Here is a 21133-nt window from a genome sequence, read left to right as displayed (position 1 = left end):
CTAAAGCTCATAATCTTGTGAGATGGCTGTTGTTCTCCTCACTTCACTCATGTAGAATCTGAGGTCCAGTCTAGAGAGGTTAGCTAACTTCTTCCACAGCTAGTATACGACAAAATCGAGACCCAAGCTCACAGCCTCATCCCAGAGTCTGCATGTGTTCTAGGAAATACTGTTCCTGCCTGGTAGTTTAACTTTTTCATGAATGATTTACCTCTGAAGGAACCTTAAACAGCTTTGAGCCCCTTTCAGCACCTACTGATAACCACAGTTCAGAAGGTCAGAAGGGCTTTTGCTTTTCGTTGTTATTGTTTTATTTTGTTTTGTTTTTGCAGTATTGGTAATTAAACAAAACCCAGGAGCACCCTCACTGACTTACATATCCAGCCATTTTGAGACAGGATCTTGCTAAATCCACCAGTCTGGCCTTGAATTTGGGATCCTCCTGGCTCAGGTTCCCAAGTCACTGGGATTACAGTCGTGAGCCACCACACCTAATGGATCTTTCTTTATTTTTTTCTTTTTAGTTATCTTTAATTTATTTATCTTTAATTTATTTGTCTTTAATTAATTTAATTTAATTTATTTATTTATATATGGTGCTAAGAATCGAACCCAGTGCCTCACATATGCCAGACAAGTGGTCTGCCACTGAGCCACAACCCCAGCCCCCAATGGACCTTTCTTTTTAATATCAGGGAAATGGGAATACATTTTCCCTCAATATATAGAAATTACCTATCACTAAACTGTTCATAGTGTTGCAGAGTGATTTCTTTCAGCAATAGTGAAAACAGTTGATTTTTAATTTCTGTTGAACTAATTTTAGTTTTCTGAAACAAAAACAAAAAAAAATTTTTTTTATTCTAACAGTCACTCTCCTGAATTAAAAGCAATGTGGGAAAAGTATTAAAGTTTAGACACATTAGGGTTGTAATAATATATAGTAGATACACTATAACTAAGGAGCATTGTTAAAGAGCCAATACTGTCCTTGTGATTATCCACTTTGGCAAAGGACATTAACTTATTTTTCATAGCAGCACAGATCTTTGTTTTTTAACTATTTATTTATTTATTCATTCATTCATTTTGGGTACCAGGAATTAAACTCAGGGACACTTACCACTGAGCTGCATCCACAGCCCTATTTTGTATTTTATTAGAGACAGGGTCTCACTGAGTTGCTTAGGGCCTCACTCTTGCTGAGGCTGGCTTTGGACTCGTGACCCTCCTGTCTCAGCCTCCTGAGCTATTGGATTTATAGGAGTGCACCACCACACCCAGCTACCATCCTAGTTTTGATATTTTTATCTTCTTTTTTTTTTAAATAATTCAGTTTTTAAAGGAAGTTGTGGGCTGGGAATGTGGCTCAGGCAGTAGCACGCTCGTCTGGCATGCATGCGGCCCGGGTTCGATCCTCAGCACCACATACCAACAAAGATGTTGTGTCCATCGAGAACTAAAAAATAAATATTAAAAATTCTCTCTCTCTCTCTCCTCTCTCACTCTCTCTTTTAAAAAAAAAAATAATAATAATAAAGGAAGTTGCAATAAGAATGCAAAGACTTTCATCTACCTTTTGCCAGATTCATTTAGCATTTTTGCTATGTTTGATGAATACTGAACTTTTTTGTTTTTTTCTTTTTGTGGTGCTGGTGATTAGAACCCAGGGCCTTGTGCTTGTGAGGCAAGCAATCTACCATCTGAGCTATATTTCCAGCTCAAAACAGTTGTTTTTTTACAAGTTCCTACAATTTGGTTTTATCTGGGATTTTCTCATAATTAGCTTGAGATTATACATTTTTATCTAGAATACCATACCATTAAGGATATGTACTTAATAGGATTACATCTAAAAGGCATTATTTTCATTATGATGGCTTCTGGAAGGAAATAATAATAGCTAACACTTTTTGTGTTAAACCTGTATTTGCCCAAACCCTGTTAATAGGCCCATATACTTAGCCACTAACAGTATTATCTGCTAAAAATCAGATCTGACAAAATCTTGACTCATGCATTAACAAGAGTTAACACCTTCATCTAGTCTGTTTTATTTTGTTTTGTTATTGCTAGTAACGGTAGCAGTAATATCTTTCTCTTACCTTTTAGAGAGCAATCCTGAGGCTCCAGTGACCATTACAGAGCCCTACCGGACCCTCTCTGGACATACAGCCAAGATCACTAGTCTGGCATGGAGCCCACATCATGATGGAAGGCTGGTGTCTGCTTCCTATGATGGTACAGCCCAGGTACTGTTTTGTCCTGGCCCCTTGGGCTCTCACTAATTTAAACTCTGTCCTCTTCCCCCTCCCCCTCTCTAGAAGGCATTTTAGTTTTATCTGGACCCTTAGCAGGCCAAGCCGGGTGACATACCATGAATATGGTAGGATAAATTGATGTGAAAAGTTCTTTCTTCAAACCCCAAAATGAAAATAAAGATGAGCTGCCAGGCCAGAGCTATGTTGAAGGAGTTTAGGTGTTAAAACTAGAACTGACCATAGCAGCTAGGGAACTAACATCTGTGATTGGTGTCTGTCTCAGTATTGAATTGTAATTCAGTTGTTTGCACAAACTGGGAGCCATGAAGACAGGCCTGCTTTCTGTGAACTGGACAGAAAGATAACTAAAGAAATAACAAAGCAGCTAATCATTTGTCCAAGGACTTGGGAACAAAAGAATTACCTATGGGAAATTAGAACTCCAATTTCTAATGTAGGTATGGATTATTTTTTTCATGATGCCAGAAGCCCCAGGCCAAATATTAGCAGATAGATCCAGTTTGGAACAGTGTGATCCATGGTGCATCAATAAAAGCCCATTCAGAATCTCCTTCTTAGGAATACCTAAACTCACTGGAGCATATAAGCCTCCCACGTGAAATAGTACTGTGAAATTGAACCCCTAAGAGAGAAATTACAAACCACATGAGGAAATAAAGAGCCCACAGGTTTTTGTTTTTGTTTTTTTGTTTTTTAGTTGTTGATAAACCTTTATTTACCTAGTTATATGCAGTGCTGAAAATCGAACCCAGTGCCTCACACATGCTAGGCAAGTGCTCTACCACTCAACCACAACTCTAGCCACCCCCCCCACGGATTTTTTAATTGAATAAATTATGCCCCCCAAACAATAGAATAACCAGAAAATTTATTGTCATGTATGTGACTTCTGGTTCAGGTATGGGATATTCTCCGAGAAGAGCCTCTTTATAATTTCCGAGGACATCGAGGCCGACTGCTTTGTGTGGCATGGTCTCCTTTGGATCCGGATTGCATCTACTCAGGGGCAGATGACTTCTGTGTATACAAATGGCTAACTTCCATGCAAGTTCATTCCCGGCCTCCTCAAGGTCAGTAAGAACATGGAACCCATACAATGCTTTCCTAATTCCCTCTCTCTCTTGCTCTCTTAATTGAGTTTATAAGAGACAAGAAAGGAAGACATTCATGCAGGAAAGGAGCACAGGATAGTAGGGGTCTGCAGCCCACGCAAAGCAGGCAGGCTTTGGGGGCTGAGAACAACACCCTCAGACAGTAGCAAGTGTGCCTAGGAGTCAGATCTTGGTTGCTAAATATGAACCTAGAACCTTCCTTTATGCCAGAAAGGAAAGATGAACGCAAAGAATTAAGGAGACACATCAGAAGGACACAGAAGCCAGCTTGACCAAATCTGAGAGGATTTGAACTTGAAAATAAGTAAAAGGAAAATTCCACTCTGGCCATAAGCAACTGGAAAAATTAGAATATATTAAGCAACTAGAAATTTCTTCAAAGGAAATGAAATTATGTGTTCACATAAAGACTTTAAGAATGCTCATAGCAGCATTATCTGTGGTTGCCAAAAACTAAAAACAGCTCAAATGCTGATCAGTAGATAAATGAGTAAATCGTGTAGTATCCCTGCAATGGAATTCCACTTAGTCATAAAAGAGAAAGTAACAGGCGAGATACAGCTTAGTGGTAGAGCATGTGCTTAGCACGAGACCCAGAGTTCAGTCCCCAAATCAAAGAATAGAAAGGTACTGATAAACAACAAAATTAGTGAATCTCAAAAAAATTATGCTGAGCATAGGAAATTGAACACAGAAGACTACATACTATATAATTCTAATTATATGAAGCTCTACACAAGGCAAAACAAGAGTAATAACAGGTCAGTGATAGCTTGGGGCGGGGATGCATTTCATAGTGGTGGGTTACACAATTATGATCTGTCACAATTTATCAAAGTATTAAAAAGGTGGGTATTTTATTGTATTAAATCATTCCACAATACAAGTGATTTTTAAAATAAGAATAAAAACTTAAAAAATGAGTAACACTAAACAAATTATAATCTAACGAAGAAATTCATACTGATGTAAATAAATGAGTGCCTAAATAAGTGGGAGGCAAGACTTCCTTATGCCACCTGATGACTTTATAGTGAATGATGGGATCTTGAAAAGAAGCCATCCCCACAGGAATGCCTGCACACCCCAAAGCACAGCATCCTCCCACGGGACATTGCACCTTCTGAAATTGAACTCCTCAGAGAAAAAATGCAGATTGATATTCAGCAGTCATTGTAACAATTTTTAGTCAAGAAACATCAGCGGGCTTGTAGTTCAGTGGCAGTGTTTGACCTTAGGTTTGATCCCTAACACGGGAAAGAAAAAAGAAGAAAAAAAATCCATGGATGCTTAATAATAAACAGGAGTAGTTTACTTTTTCGGTGGGTAACCTACAGTATGCCCTATTAATCTAAAGTGATTAAACCAAAGAATGGAACAAATAAAAATTATATGCTACCTCATAGGTTGCCCTGAAATGAACACAGCTTCACTTCTGTGTGTTCCTGCTGAAAATGCATAACCTGAATCTTGAAAAAAACAGCAGGCAGATCCAAATTGAAGGGAAATTAACAAAATTACTCATCTGTAATTTTCAAATTTCAAATCATAAAAGTCAAAGAAAAGCTAAGCAACTCTTCCAGGTTGAAGGCATGGATGGTCCAATGCAGTGGGTGGTCCTGGTTCAGTTGCTTTTGCTGTAAAGATATCATTGGTGCAGTTGGCAAAAGTTGATTAATGAGTGTGGGGAGTAGATAGTGATAGTGTAGCAGCATTGATTTCCTGACCTCAGCGGCTGTGGCATGGTGATGTTGGAAAATGTCTTTCTTAGCAGGACACACACTGACTTATTCAGGGGTAATCAGGCATTATATTTATGATTTAATGAAATCTCAAAAGGCTTGGTTTACATTGTGATAATAAGACTATAAAACTTCATTGGGAAGAAAAGAAAGAAAGGCGAGTAAGGCTGTCAGAGCAAAGAGTGATATAATGATGTACTAGAGATGACCACCCAGGGCACTTTTAACCATGAATGTGTAGTTCAACCTGTGTTTTTTTGTGATTTTTGCAGGCAAAAAAAGTATTGAATTAGAGAAAAAACGGCTCTCTCAACCTAAGCCAAAGGCCAAAAAGAAGAAAAAGCCCACCTTCCGAGTGCCGGTAAAGCAAGAGTCATTTGACGGGAACGAAGAAGAGGGCATAAAGGAGAACTCAGGACCTGTTGAAAATGGAGTGTCAGACCAGGAAGGGGAGGAGGAAGCACAGGAGCCAGAGTCACCCTGTGGCCTTGCTTTAATGGGTGTGTGCAGATACTGGGTACCACTAACTCTTAAGATTTTGTCATGTCTAGGGAACTAAGCTGGATTCTTACTCAGTCTGAAATTTCTGTCTCTGACTTGCCTTATTTCCCAACTACTTTCTTTCCTCATTTCCCAACTCCCCAGCAAGCAACCTTGGTTGGTGTCTTTGTGGTTGGTGTCTTTGGTGCCTTTGGAAACTATTAGTTTTCTTCAAAGCTTTTAAAGTCTCTAAAATAAACATCTTTGATGAAGGAATAAAGGAAATAGAACCCTGTAGAGAATACCAGGAAAAGGTCTTAACAGTATGATGTTATTGGTCATATCTATTCAAAGAAGCCACTGTCCTTTAAAAATCTGACTATATAAGCCACTACCTCTCTGGAAACTTAGGAGTTCCCACCCATCCTCTCTGGAGCTCATTCCTACCTTTCTGCCTATCAGAGGGAAACTGAAGATCAGTTGTTAAGTTCTTCCATCCAGTTAAGTTATATGGCAGTTCTCAGATTTTTCTTTTTTTTTTTTTTTTTTTTAAGATAGAGTGAGAGAGGAGAGAGAGAGAGAGAATTTTTTAATATTTATTTTTTAGTTCTCGGCGGACACAACATCTTTGTTGGTATGTGGTGCTGAGGATCGAACCCGGGCCGCACGCATGCCAGGCGAGCGCGCTACTGCTTGAGCCACATCCCCAGCCCAGTTCTCAGATTTTTCACACACAAAAAAAATTCCATCACTAATTTTCAATAATGTATTCTAGCTCATGTTTGAAGAGAAGTAGTTGTTAAGGATAAGTAAATTGTTGAGGGTAAGTAAAGTGTTAACACTTTTATCCTTTTATATACAACCTTAAATATCAGATGCTTGTTACCATCTAAAAAATATGATTAGGTAGAAGACAGTATAAATAGAACTGATGATTTATGTTTAATTCTAAAACACTACTTTTAATGTGGCAGAATCGGTGCAACCAAAATATATAGTGTAGAGGCATCCCTGACTCATTGTGTCCCAAAGAATGGCTGCTGGACCCGTAGTTTGGGTTTAAAAAAAGCTAAAAACGTAATTTATATTTTAGGTTCATCAGAATGTCTTCATATCACCTAATGGGTATACAAAATGTTCTTTACTCCTATAGGTCAACAGGATTTTTTGGTTTTGTTTGTTTTGGTATCAGAGATTGAGCCTAGGGGTCCCAACCACTGAGCCACATCCCCAGCTCTTATTTTTTATTTTGAAACAGGATCTCATTGAGTTGCTTGGGGCCTTGCTAAATTGCCAAGGCTGCCTTTCAACTTAGGATCCTCCTGCCTCAGCTTCTTGTGCCACTGGGATTAGAGGCTTGTGCCACCCTGTCCAGCAAGTTTTGTTTTGTTGTTGTTTTTGGATATTTTGGTTTTTAAATATTTATTTTTTTGGAATAGTTGGACACAATACTTTCATTTTATTTATTTTTTATTTGGTGCTGAGGATCGAACCCAGGGCCTTGCACATGCTAGTCATAACCCCAGCCCTGGTTTTTTTGTATATTGGTTTTGGTTTTTGGTTTTGTTTGTTTTTTAAGGAAAAAAATATATGTTTAGGATTATGGGTTGTGATTCTGTAACATGTATACTTAATATTCTCTAATAGTTAAGTTATTCCTTGTTTACATAATAAATGTTATTATTATTTAGTGACCTAAATATATGGAAAGCAACTTATCACCTGAGTAGGGTTTGAGGATAACGTAGTTAAAGAGGCTAGAAGTCTTTTTCTTAGCCAAAAGTTCTGAATAATAAACGTACAGGTTTCTGAAATAGCCAGTTGGTGAGGCTGAGGAGAGACCACCCATACGTCCTTTCCAAAACATGTTTTGGTAATAGATAAAATTACATTGCTAGGCCTAATAAAGCTCTTAATTAAATATATATATATATATATATATATATATATATATATATATATATATATATAAACTGAATTCTACATTATTCTTATCCCAAACATTTTTCCTGTTTTTCCCTTGTGATGCAGTTTCGAAAGAACCAGTTATTAGTACTCCAGTTTCCTCAGGCTTTGAAAAGTCAAAAGTCACTATTAATAACAAAGTCACTTTACCGAAAAAGGAGCCACCTAAAGAGAAGCCAGGTCAGTATCTAATAATTGAAATATTTTGTTAGACCATCCTAAGATATTACATGCAACTGAGAACTCAAAAAGTATTTGAGGTTGATTGGTTTGTTGAGGTTTTAAATATTTGTTGGTGTTCTGATTGTGTTTCCATCGGGTTCATTCTTTTTAAACATTATTTTAGCACTTGATGAAACGTTTTGGAGTTGATAGTTGATACATTGCTTCATAAATGTTACCAAGGGCATTTTATACATGGTGTGCACATTAAATATGAAAGTTTGTTTATAGGAGTAAGAACTTGTGTGTCCAGTAGTATCCCTCTAGCTAAGGTTGCAATCCCATAAGAGGTAATCATTCTGTTGTGTTTCTGATCTGCTCTTGAGACGGTCTGTACTTTGATTACATTTCAGAAGCCTTAATCAAAAAGAGAAAAGCTCGTTCCATGCTTCCTCTGAGCACAAGCCTGGACCATAGGTCCAAAGAAGAGCTTCATCACGACTGTTTGGTGCTAGCAACTGCAAAGCACTGCAGAGGTACAGAAATACATTTCCTCGACCCATGTGTAGTCTTCTGGGAACTGGCATATATCGGGTGCTTACTATTTGTTAAATTAATGAGCACATAGATTCTAAAGTTGTTTTCTGTGTTTCTGCATTCTTTGGCATCCTTTGCACCCACTTTCACCCCCACACCCTGCTGTCAGACTCCCTGTTCAGTTCCTTTTATATGTAGTGCTCTGCTTTAATTATTCTCATCTAGCTGCTAGCAGCCATCTCTGTGCCCAAACCAGGATTTTGGCTTTAATATCTCAGCATAAGTCAACTCCTTCCTCCATTTTCCCCGATTGAACAGTATCTTAGGTGCCATTTTTCCTTATTGGAAATACACTCATAATGTGGCAGTTTCTTTATTTTATTTTTGGAAAAATGAGAAATTACACCTTATTTGATTCAAATGTATGATATGTCAAGATCATTGTATTGTCATGAGCAACTAATAATTTTTTAAAAAGCCCTCATTTAATGCCCATTATTTTGATATCTGAGCAACTTTATTTTTTTTTTATTTTCAATTTGTTGAGTTGTAAGAGATGTACATGATAAAATGAGACTCTAATAGTCTAAAAAGAAAGTAAATCTTCCCCCAAAACCCAATTCTCCTCTTTTCCTCCCTAGAGGCGACATTATCATCAGTTTCCTGTGTCTTGCCAGAGATATTTTATGCTCTTTTTTACTATACGTAGCCTTTGGATCTTTGCAAAGACTTCCTTTAATCAATTAATGATATAGTTTTACATTGTTTCCCTTATTGAAAATCAGAGAATGAACCTTTGCAGTAGGTCCCAGTGTATAGTTTTGTTTATTTTGGTACTAGGGATTGAATCCAGAGCTACTCTGCCACTGAGCTATACCCTCTACCCTTTCAATTTTTTATTTTGTGACAGGGTCTGATGAAGTTGCCAAGGCTGGCCTTGAATTTGCCTTGAATCCTCTTACCTCAGCCTCCTGAGTATAATAGGCATGCACCACCACACCCAGCTGTGTGGCAGTGAATACGAAGGACACTCTTTGCTTGTTAGTTTTGTTTTGCATGCTTTTTATTTAGATGTAGCATTTAAATGTTGAATTTTAGGTTTCCTTTAACATTTTTTCACCAAAAATTTTGTTCTGAGCAAACTACATTGTCTCTGGATTTTGCCCACCTGAGCTAAAAATTTTAGAAATATTTTCATATTTTACTACCTTCACAATGAGCTAAGGTCCCTTTTGGAGTAAATTAAGGGCACAGATCTGCTTTGTTCACTGTCTAAAGTGGGTGTTTTGAAAAATATTCAGAAGTTATTGGATAGGAAACAGTAAACTATGTGATGATTTAATCTTATTTTTTTTTTCCTTTATTTATTTTGTATTAACAGAGCTAAATGAGGATGTGTCTGCTGATCTTGAGGAAAGATTTCACCTGGGGCTTTTCACAGATAGGGCTACCTTGTACAGAATGATTGAAACTGAAGGTGAGGCAAATCCAGTCAACGTAATCCCTTCCGTATTCATCCTTCCCTAACATTTATATGCACCTCTTTTTGTGACTGCCATTCTCTGTTATTGTCATTGTAAGCACAAAATGAGGGGTGCACACCTCAGCAGATTCAGGGAAGCCTCAGCAGATTGAGAGAAGCCGTTTATTCATTCGAGGATTCAAGCACTCGGGCACTGTAGGGGCTCATTTCATGGATGCAACAGTGGTCTTCAGTTATAGGGAGGATTTGGGGTTTATAGGATACAATTAGGGTGGTTTCATCATTGGAACTTGTATGCCGGTCGGATAGTCAGGGGCTAGTTATTAAAAGATTAGAAGGCTGAAACTCATTGATAGGAGCCCAGATTGTGAGGAATGGGTATTTTTGCCTCCTTCCTTCAGTGCCTGTTGTAATCGGAAAAGGATTCCCAGGGACATTAATGCTTGGCTAACTTCCCTCCCTCCTCCAAAGCAGCATTTGCTTCATTTTCCTTTGGGGGCTATTTTGTAAAAATATTATTTTCCATAACTCCATGCTTTTATATATTTGCAAATATGCCCCTAACTTGGATATTTGTATCCATCCCCTGCATTATCATAATGTCCTAAACATGTTCGTTTTTGGTGAGAGGATACACATGAAAATGTTTGAGTGGGAAACTTTTCACACTGGTTCCAGGCCCCCTTAAAATCATTCTGGTAGGTGACTAATTCATAAGTGAGTGACTGTAATTTTCTCTTTTATTCTGCCTGTTTTTAGAAATCAATGAAGACAGATTTTCTGAAACATCTTTCAAATACTGTCTCTCTTCCATACAGGGAAAGGTCACTTGGAAAATGGCCACCCAGAATTATTTCACCAGCTTATGCTTTGGAAAGGAGATTTAAAGGGTGTTCTCCAAACAGCAGCAGAAAGAGGGGAGCTGACAGATAATCTTGTGGCTATGGCACCAGTAGGTATGTTCTTTCTGACAAAAGTACTATCATCTAGTATATAACCACTAAAAATGGCTCACCAGGGCTGGGGTTGCAATATTGCAATATTCATTTGTATTTACACAGTAATGTATCACTCCATGGTAGAGCGCTCGCCTAGCATGCATGAGGCACTGGGTTTGATCCTCAGCACCACATAAACATAAAATAAAGATATTGTGTTCACCTAAAACTTAAGAATAAATATTTTTTTTAAAAAATGGCTCACCAATGTCAACCTTAAAATCACTTATAAATGCAGTTAAATACAATATGGTACAATTCACTACAATACAATAGGCTAATACCTCAACTCAGATCCCACAAAAGGGCAGGAAATTGACACATTAATGCCAAAAGCATAATTGGTGACACATTAGTCCATTCTGTGTGACTGTAACAAAACACCTAAAGAAAAGGAGCTTATGTAGCTCATAGGATAGAGGTTCAAAAGCATAATGCCAGTGTCTGTTTAGCTCTGGTGAGAACTTTCTGGTCAAAAGCATCATAGTGGTAGCACTGTAAGCAGAACAGAGGCAGACGGTAAGCCAGAGATCGGGGAGGGTCAAGCGGCTTCTTGAGGATTTTTTGTTCCTTTTTTGGATTTTTTGGTTTTGGTTTTGGATTTTGTTTTTTCAGCACACACACTGAAGATTAAACCCAGGACTTTACACATATTGAATATACATATGAGCTATATCACCAGTCCAAGGTTTGTTCTTTCTCTAAGAACCCACTGTCATAGGAATCAGTCCATTCTATACAATCAACATCTTTTCCAAGTGTGGTGCCCTCTTGACCTAATTATCATCCACTAGGCCCCCCTCTTAAAGGTTCTAACACCTCTTACCACTGCCACAGTAGAGACCAAGCCTCTAGCACATGAACAGGTACAAAACACATCTAAACCATAGCCAGTGAAAACTTCTTGAAGGACAGTTTGACCATTAATTAAAATACACACAACCTTTGGCTCAGCAATTCTAATTATAGGAATTTAAGTATATTCAGATACATGAATGACTTTCATCAAAGTGGTGTTTATAATAACAGAGATTGCAAGAACCTCTGTGTCTATCAGCATCAGTAAGAGACTGATTACAGCAGGTATATCCATACATTAAGTCTATGTACATACCAAAAGAATGAGGCAGCTATATGCATTCTGTCATGGAATGGACATCCAAAATACAGACAGAAAAGAATCAGGGTATAGGTCCACAACGGAATATTGCAGTATTCATTTGTATTTACACAGTAATGTAGTTACATATTCATAGACTGTTTCCTAAGTTTTGGTAATGGATATTGCCTAAAGGGAAAGGAATTTGGGCAAGACATGATAGAAAGGTTCCAAGATAAAAAAGAAACCTTTTATGCCATCCTATAAAGTATAGTTTTGTTTTATACTTTTTATCCAGTTATGCTATATATGTAGAGCAAGAATCTTGAGTATACAATAAATTTCACAAATTGAATGTACTCTCGTAAGCAGCACCCATATCAAGAAATATATCCTTACAACGAGGCATGATGGTTCATGCCTATAATCCCAGCGACTCCAGAAGCTGAGGCAGGAGGATCACAAGTTCAAGGCAAGCCTCAACATTTAGGGAGATGCTGTCTTAAAAATAAAAAAAAGTGTTGGGGATATAGCTTAGTGGTTCAGCCCCCCTGGGTTCAAACCTCAGTACCAAAAAAAGAAAGAGAAAAAAGAAGAAAATATACCACTAGATAAACTCTAGAAGTTACCCCATGCTACCTTCCAGTTGCTCTTTCCCTTAACCCCAAAGGGGGTAACCACTTTCCGGAACTTAATACTTTTTTGTGTCTCTTGAGTATTATAAGCAAAGGAACTATTTGTTTTGAACATGGAAGTGAAAAGAGGCAAAAGAAGCAACTGATCTGTAATGGCAGTTGAATCAACATCTGAATGTTCTGCTTAATGCATTATCTGGGGAAACAAAATTTTCAGCCCAAATGTACCTGCTCCCTCCTCCCCTTCCATAAACCTTTTTTTTTTTTTTAAACCACTGTCTTTCCTTTTTTTCAGCTGGCTACCATGTATGGCTATGGGCTGTGGAAGCCTTTGCCAAACAGTTGTGTTTCCAGGATCAGTATGTTAAAGCTGCCTCTCATCTGCTTTCTATTCACAAAGTGTATGAAGCTGTGGAGCTGCTCAAGTCAAACCACTTTTACAGGTTTGTATGGTCCTAGAATTTATCCAGTAGTTGTACATAATATAATCTAAACTTCTTTAAAGCAATATAAAATGAAGAAACTACACAAAACAGGTAATAGATGAACAAGTTATTACAGTGGAAACTCCCTTTTGAAGCCCACCTGTGAAACGAAACAGGATCTTGTGAGCCACTACAGAAGTTCTCCTGACACCACCCCTTTTTTTAAAAAAAAATAAAAATCTAACATTCCACATTTAGTTGAAATGCCTTTCCTCTATTCTCTCCTAATTCCCTCTTCTCTAGAAGTAACAACATTCCTGAGAATGATACAAATCTTTCCCATATATATTATGTTTCACTATAATACTTATGTAATTACCAAAAACAATATGAGAAAAATAGTTCTTGTACATAGCAAACAATTGGGTCTTGTTTTTTTCCAGTCTGATATCACTGCCATCTAGTTGGAAGGTTAGACCATTTATATTTAAAGTAAATATTGATGTGGTTGATTTAAATTTACTGCCCTGCTATTTGTTTTCTATTTGTCCCATTTTTTTTTTCTTCTTTTCCAGCTTTCTTTTGGATGAACTGAGTGTTTTTAATTTCTAAGTTTTTTTTTTAATTTATTTTTTAGTTGTAGTTTGACACAATACCCCCATTTTTTATTTATTTTTAATGCAATGCTGAGGATTGAACCTAGGGTCTCACGCATGCAAGGCGAGTACTCTACCGCTGAGCCACAACTCCAGCCCCTTAATTTCTAATTTAAAACTGTAATACTAACTTATTAGCTGTATATTCTTTATTTTTTAGTGGTTGCTTTGGAGTTTGTATTGAGCATTTTTAATTTATGACAATTTATTTTCAAGTAATATTATACTATTTCATGTGTATCATTGTACTTCCTTCTTCCCATCCTGTCTGCTATTTTCATATGATATTTAATATGTTGTACACGTAATAACCCCACATTACACTATGAATATGTTGCTTTAAATAATTCTTTACCTTTTAGTGATTTTTAAGCATTTATATTTATCCATGTTTATTATTTCCTAGCATTTTTCTTTCTTCTATGTAGATCCAAGTTTCCATTTGCTATTAATGTCTTCACTTGAAGAACTTCCAACACTTTTTTATACTATGTTCTGCCAGCAACAAATTCTGTGTTTTTGTTGTTGTTTGTTTGTTTGTTTGTCTTATCGCTGCTTCAGTAGTTTTATTTTCTCCTTTTTTGAATTGTTCTTTACTTGACTGCTGAATTTATTTCTCTCTTTGCAGGAACTGTGGGTTTTTCTCATTTTAGGACTTTCCTCTTTCATTAATTTGCAGCAATTTGATATAATGTGCTTTGGTGAGATTTTCTTTTGCTTATCCTGGTAGGGTTTTGCTCTCTTCCTTCAGAGAGTGTTGAAGTTTGTTTTGGCAAGTTGAAGATATCTAGATTTTTTTCATTACATGGTCTAAGCGTTTTTAGGGCAGGATTAGAGAAATCCATAACCCAGAAGTAGTTTAGCTCTTCTACCTTCTGAAGTCTTCACTGAATTGCCTTGTGTTATTCAGCAACTCACAAATCTGATGTCTCCAAGCTCTGAATGCGCTCTGGGATCGCTCAGCTTATGGTTCTTCCCTAAATGTCCTTTGTTCAGCCTTAAGGAATGTCCTACACATCATGGCTTTGTATTTAGCCAGAGACTAAACAGAATCCCATGCAGAATTTTGGCAGTCTTTCTCTGGGCAGCTTCTTCCTTTCTAGTATCCTGTCCCTCAAATTCCATTTGTTCTGTTTTTCCTCAACTCTTGAGTCTGCTGAATCTCCACTAAGATTCCACTTAGAAAGTGCTTTAGATAGGAAGTCGTTGTCACAATAGGGCTCACATTATCCTTTTCTCTTAGAAATGACAGCTTTTCACTGTTGAAAACAATTGTTTCTTTACTTATAGTACATATCCAAGTTTTAAAAAATCTTATTTAAACTGTCCTTGTTGGGCTGGGGATGTGGCTCAAGCGGTAGCGTGCTCGCCTGGCATGCGTGCGGCCCGGGTTCGATCCTTAGCACCACATACCAACAAAGATGTTGTGTCCACCGAGAACTAAAAAATAAACATTAAAAATTCTCTCTCTCTCTCTCCTCTCTCCTCCTCTCTCACTCTGTCTTTAAAAATAAATAAATAAATAAACTGTCCTTGTTGACATGTCATAGACTTTTGTGTCTACTTAAAATTCATATTTTGAAGCTAATTTTAATCCGACAATGTTTGTTTGTTTTTTTTTCCTTTTTATTTATTTATTTATTTATTTTTATTGTTGGTCGTTCAAAACCTTACACAGTTCTTAATACATCATATTTCACAGTTTGATTCAAGCGGGTTATGAACTCCCAACTTTACCCCGTATACAGATTGCTGTATCACATCAGTTACCCTTCCATTGATTGACATATTGCCTTTCTAGTGTCTGATATATTCTGCTGTCAGTCCTATTCTCTACTATCCCCCCTCCCCTCCCCTTTTCTCTCTCTACCCCTTCTACTGTAAATCATTTCTTCCGTTTGTATTATCTTGTCTTACCCCAAGATTTTTTAAAACTTGGATATGTACTATAAGTAAAGCAACCATAGAGCATGGTTTGGTTGGAGTCTTCATTAATGCTTGTGGTCTTGGGTTATGAACTCCCAATTTTTACCCCAAATGCAGATTGCAGAATCACCACTTCAATCTAATGTATGAAATATGATATGTCAAGAGCTTTGTAATGTTGTGAACAACCAATAAAAACAAAAAAAGAAAAAAAAAAAGAAAACAATTGTTTCGGGCTGGGGGTGTGGCTTAATCGGTAGCGCGCTCACCTGGCATGCATGCGGCTCGGGTTTGATCCTCAGCACCATATACAAACAAAGATGTTGTGTCTGCCGAAAACTAAAAGTAAATATTAAAAAAAAAATTCTCTCTCTTTTAAAAAAAAAAAAAGAAAAAAGAAAATAATTGTTTCATACAAATTCTACTCAGTGTTTAAAAAAGTTTTATGGCAAGGGAGTAATTCTGGACCCAATGCTCCATTTCAACTATGAATAGAAGTCCCGCAATACTTCTTAAATATTTATATCACTTTAATCTAAAACACTTTTATTCCAGCTATAACTTTATTTTGCCGCAACTCAGAATTTGTACGCCATTTGGAAAATATTAGTTTGCTGAGTTATACAGATCTTCCAAATGTTGACACAGTTCATTATAAAAATATTTTTTTAATCACATTTCTCTGTAATCACCATCAATCTCATAAGAAAAGTCTTTATCTTTTGGGAAGCTATCAGGTTCCCAATGTTTTCTAAAATTTGAATCTTCACTAGCAAGCTTAGATTTTATCATTGGCAATGGATACTGTTGATTTCCCTATAGTAATAGGCTTGCTTTGTTCTTTTTTAAGAAAACATCTTTCAGATACCCAACTCTAAATAACATTGATCTGTTAGGTTTTTTTTTGTTGTTTTTTAAAGAAATGGGGTGCCATGAAGAAAGCAGCTTGTTCAACTTGCAGTTCAGGTTTTTATTAGAGACAGTCATTCTTTGGAATACAGCAAAGAACATAAAATGTTCTTCCCATTTTGTCACATGAATTTTAAATTGTTGACTTGAGGGGTTTAGTAAAATTAGTAATGTTTAATTAATATCACTTTCTTGATTCCTGATCACATGACACCAGTTTATCCACCATAACTTTTCACAATCAGTGCAAATGTCAGCACACTTTTTAAGAGGCACATAACCTCTCTGCACTATTATGAAAATAGTTTTGACCTCATGAACCCTCAAAAGGGCCTTGAACCCCTAAGGAATCCATAGACCATTCTGTAAGAACTTCTGGCTTGATGAAGATTGAACAAAATCATGTGTTTTTAACTTGCTAGTGTAATGGAGGAGTTCCCTTTTTTTATAGAAAGTTGGAACATTACAGACAACATAAAAGGGACAGTTTATTCTTCCCTGCGTCCCTCCTAGGACTTCCTAGAAAGGAACCTTTTGGTATTGGCTAAAGTATCTCTTCTTGCCTTTAGGGAAGCTATTGCAGTTGCCAAGGCTCGGTTGCGCCCAGAGGACCCAGTCCTGAAGGACCTGTACCTCACCTGGGGAACCATCCTAGAAAGAGATGGGCATTATGCCATAGCAGCCAAATGGTAAGCTCGAGGGAAGCATGGGTGACCCAGGAACAGCCTTCACCAGCAAGAGCAGGACAAAATTAAAGTACAAGTCTAGAAGTGGAAGCAAAGTAGCTAGAAAATGTTTAAAAATGTGTATTAAACCCAACTTCACAAGATTTAGAAGGATCTGCCTATTTGGTATTATATAAGTCATCATAACATCTGTAAACCTCAATAGCAGGCCCAGAGATTCTGCCATTTTCTAGTGATGTTTTATACCTTTCCCAATAAGGAGAATGGAGAGAATGACCCTTCTGTTTGATTCAGATTGGCTCTCATCCAGGTTCCCTATATTCTTAACTCAAGCTATTGTCTGTCTGTCACACACCATGCTGAGTTACACTGGCCTGAACCTTCACAAAAACAACCAGACTCGTGGCACCTGAGGCCATAGCAAAGTGGACAGAAAGAAGTAATGCTACTACCCTGGGGGGGGCAGGGATAGGTGCTCTGATGACAATGCCCTGTTTGGGGTTTGCCTTCACATTACAGCTATTTAGGAGCCACTTCCCCTTATGATGCTGCCAAAGTTTTGGCCAAAAAAGGGGATGCAGCATCACTTAAAACAGCGGCGGAGCTGGCTGCAATCGTAGGAGAGGATGAGTTGTCTGCTTCTCTGGCTCTCAGATGTGCCCAAGAGCTGCTTCTAGCCAAGAACTGGGTGGGAGCCCAGGAAGCCTTGCAGCTGCATGAAAGCCTACAGGTCAGTCTTATTTTCTCCTGGGATTAAGAGGGATGAGTCTCAAATCCTTTTCTAGTCAAATGCAAGAATAACCCCAATTGCACAAACTCAATTTTATCCTTAGAAGTGTCTAGCAAGCCCTAGCCATTTTATCCCACTGAAGTACCATGTCTTCTCAGTTACTGTACTTACAAGAGGTAATGTGGACATTCATAATAATTCCCTTGCTCATCAGTTTAAACAAAACATCTGTGAAACCGGACACAGTGGCACACACCTGTAATCCCAGCAGTTTGGGAGACTGAGACAGGAGAATCGTGAGTTCAAAGCCAGCTTCAGCAATGGTGAGGCGCTAAGCAACTCAGTGAGACCCTGTCTCTAAATAAAATACAGCATAGGGCTGGGGATGTGGCTCAGTAGTCGAGTGCCCCTGAGTTCAATCCCTGGTACCCCCCCCCAAAAAAAAAATCTGTGAATAGCCTTTAGGCCCCAGCCTCTGGGTTATAGTCTAGTGTTTCTGCGTTGATGTAATCAGCAGGGTCATCCTGGAAGGGAGAGCATGGTTGGCCTCCAACAAAACTCATGGTGCTCTTCCTGTAACACCTCTCGTCAGCTGTAGGCTATAAAAAAATTATAAAAATATGTAGGGAAATAGAAGTGTTTTATTTCTTAAATGCTTATTTGTCCCTATGTAGCTAAAAATGAATAATTTGGTAGAAGATGTAATTCAGTGGTGGAGCACTTCCTAGTGTGCCTGAAGGCCTGGGTTTGATCTGCAGCAATAAAAAAATAATGATGAGTAACGTACCAATGTCTTTTTTAACACATCAAAACTGAGATGATATTTAAAGCATTGGCATTCTTCACTCAGTTTCCAAAGAATATACACATTTGGTCCCTTTTAGAAATCTGTTTGTCAGATACTAATGAGGTTGTTTTTAGTGTTGATTTTCTATTTCTTTGTTTTTGGGGATTTTTGTTGTTGTTTGTTTGTTTGTTTGTTTGTACCAGTGATTGAACTCAAGTATTCAACCACTGAGCCACATTCCCAGCCCTGTGTTGTATTTTATTTAGAGACAGGGTCTCACTGAGTTGCTTAGTTCCTCATTGTTGCTGAGGCTGGCTTTGAACTCACAATCCTCCTGCCTCAGCCTCTGGAGCTGCTGGGATTACAGACATACACCACCACACCCAGCCAGTAATGAGTTTTTTAAATTCCTTTTCCCTAGCAATAGTAAATAGGCTTAAGACAGTTCCTAGCTGAGTATTTAAAGTCCAAAGAAAATGCTACATGGGGAGTAGCTTTCTAGAAAGAGCAAATAAAAAATGGATGCACAAATGGTATATCTTAAAAAAGAGTACCACAGAGTTTATTTTTTATAAAATGACCAAAATCTGAAGAGACTTTAATTTACAACAAAAAAAAAAGTCAGAACAGTTATTTCACCTATCAGCTGTACTAAATTTTCTGAAGAGTGCATTTTGACTGTATGGTCTTTGCTTTTGTTCTGTATCAAATGATTCCTTTATAAACCTGCTTGGAGATGGTCTGTGCTCCATGCCCCTCCCTCAGATCTGCAAAGCTTGTATGTCCCAATACTTTCAGCCTTTATGCATTACATCTGTATTCTTCATTCTGGGGTTTGGGAAGGTAGAAGGAACCTGATAAGCCCAGCCCATCTTTTCTCAAACTGGGCCACAAGTTTTAGGTGGCTGGCCTTATATGCAGCTTAAATTATAGTAAAAGATACTATAGTTGAGGATTTGTTATAAAAATGGTTTCTTGGGCTCCAAGGACCAAAGGATAGAATTCCCCCAAAAGACCCCTGGAAAATATCTATTAGACTCTGCCTCTTTTTCCCACTCATATATGACTTGACTTGAACAGGCAGTTCACAATGATGGGACTTGGTTGCTGCAGATGCAAAGGGGAATACTTTCAAGAACGGGGAAAACTCTCTAGGGAATCAATTGCTTTTCTGTGTAATGCTTCTCCTCTTTGTTGTTGGATCCCAGAGTCAGAGACTCGTGTTTTGCCTGCTTGAGCTACTGTGCAGGCATCTTGAGGAAAAACAGCTTCCAGAAGGCAAAGGCTTCTCTTCTTACCACGCTTGGGCCACAGGCACCGAAGGGCCGTTTGTCCAGAGAGTGACTGAAGTATGGAAGAGCATTTTCAACCTGGACACCCCAGAGCAGTATCAGGCTGTCTTTCAGAAGCTGCAAAATGTCCAGTATCCATCTGCCACAAATAACACTCCCTCCAAACAGGTACCTGGGTATCTATGCCAGCACTTGATACTAATCACTCGGTTACAAGGCTTCCTTAATTCATGTCAGTATAATAGGGAAGCAGGTAAAATAAAGTTTGCATTTCAGAAAAAAAAAACAAGGCAGGTACAGAACCCCGTAGATTACTTAAAGCCTTTTAGCTTTGAAGTAGTCTTGGGTCAGTATTTTTTTTTCTAAGTCTGAATAGTATAGAGAAAAACAGAATAATGTAAATACACATATTCATTTGGGGTTTTTTGTTTGGTTCAAAAGTAGGAAAAAATTGAAATCGCTGTTGTTCCTTTTCTCAGCCCCATCACCATTTCCTGGCTCATCAAAAGCAGTTTCTGTGTTGTACCATATATATTATTTTGTGACTTGTTTATTTCAGTGGCCACTGTAAAATTACCCATTTTGATACAAAGAGATCAAGTTTATTTATTTTGATTGCCTATGTCCATTTTGTGAATATGCCTTGATCTATCTCTTAAGTATTTTTTTTAGTTGTAGATGAACACAATATCTTTCTTTCTTTCTTTATAAAATAAATAAGTGGTGCTGAGGATCGAACCTAGTGCCTCACACGTGCGAGGCAGGTACTTTACCACTGAGCCCCAGCCCCTACATTTTTATATATATATATATATTTTTTTTAATTGGTTGTTGATGGATCTTTATTTTTATTTTATTTATTTATTTATATGTGGTGCAGAGGATCAAACCCAGTGCCTCACACATGATAGGCAAGTACTCCACCACTGAGCCACAACTCCAGCCCCCTACATTTTAAAATGAAAGGATCCTTTTAAATTTTTAGGGGGGGGGGCTTTGGAAAACAGTCTGGCAGGGTTTTTTGTTGTTATTTTTATCTTTTGCAGTTCTGGGTACTAAATTACAGGATTTCGTGTTGTTGTGCAGGCTGCAATCCTTCACCTCTGTCTCCCAACTAGCTGGGATTACAAGCATGTTTCACCAAGGCTGCCTTAGTTTTTTTCTAAAGTTAAATATACACGTACTGTGTGACCCAGCAATTCCATTGCTTAGATATTTCACTATAAG

At 37.8% G+C, this 21133-nt stretch overlaps 1 protein-coding gene across 3 annotated transcripts in view; it reads left to right on the top strand.

The window, feature by feature from the left end:
- The window catches only part of Gemin5 (gem nuclear organelle associated protein 5), a 46933-nt gene that overhangs the window by 17806 nt on the left and 7994 nt on the right, over positions 1-21133 (top strand). For all 3 annotated transcript variants that reach the window (XR_005728446.2, XM_005325454.5, XM_040273439.2), the window contains 11 exons: positions 2113-2252; positions 3181-3352; positions 5409-5636; positions 7648-7761; positions 8157-8279; positions 9662-9757; positions 10582-10719; positions 12791-12938; positions 16981-17100; positions 17617-17827; positions 19823-20074. Coding sequence is in view for 2 of the 3 variants with exons in the window: in XM_005325454.5 (XP_005325511.1) it covers positions 2113-2252; positions 3181-3352; positions 5409-5636; positions 7648-7761; positions 8157-8279; positions 9662-9757; positions 10582-10719; positions 12791-12938; positions 16981-17100; positions 17617-17827; positions 19823-20074 (1742 nt within the window). In the remaining variant the exon portion in view is untranslated. The remainder of the gene's footprint in view (positions 1-2112; positions 2253-3180; positions 3353-5408; positions 5637-7647; positions 7762-8156; positions 8280-9661; positions 9758-10581; positions 10720-12790; positions 12939-16980; positions 17101-17616; positions 17828-19822; positions 20075-21133) is intronic.

The sequence above is a fragment of the Ictidomys tridecemlineatus genome, chromosome 1 (assembly GCF_052094955.1).
Source record: "Ictidomys tridecemlineatus isolate mIctTri1 chromosome 1, mIctTri1.hap1, whole genome shotgun sequence".
Classification (NCBI taxonomy): Eukaryota; Metazoa; Chordata; class Mammalia; order Rodentia; family Sciuridae; genus Ictidomys; species Ictidomys tridecemlineatus.
The sequence above is the reverse complement of the archived record's forward strand: the minus strand, read 5'-3'. Positions and strand labels throughout refer to the sequence as shown.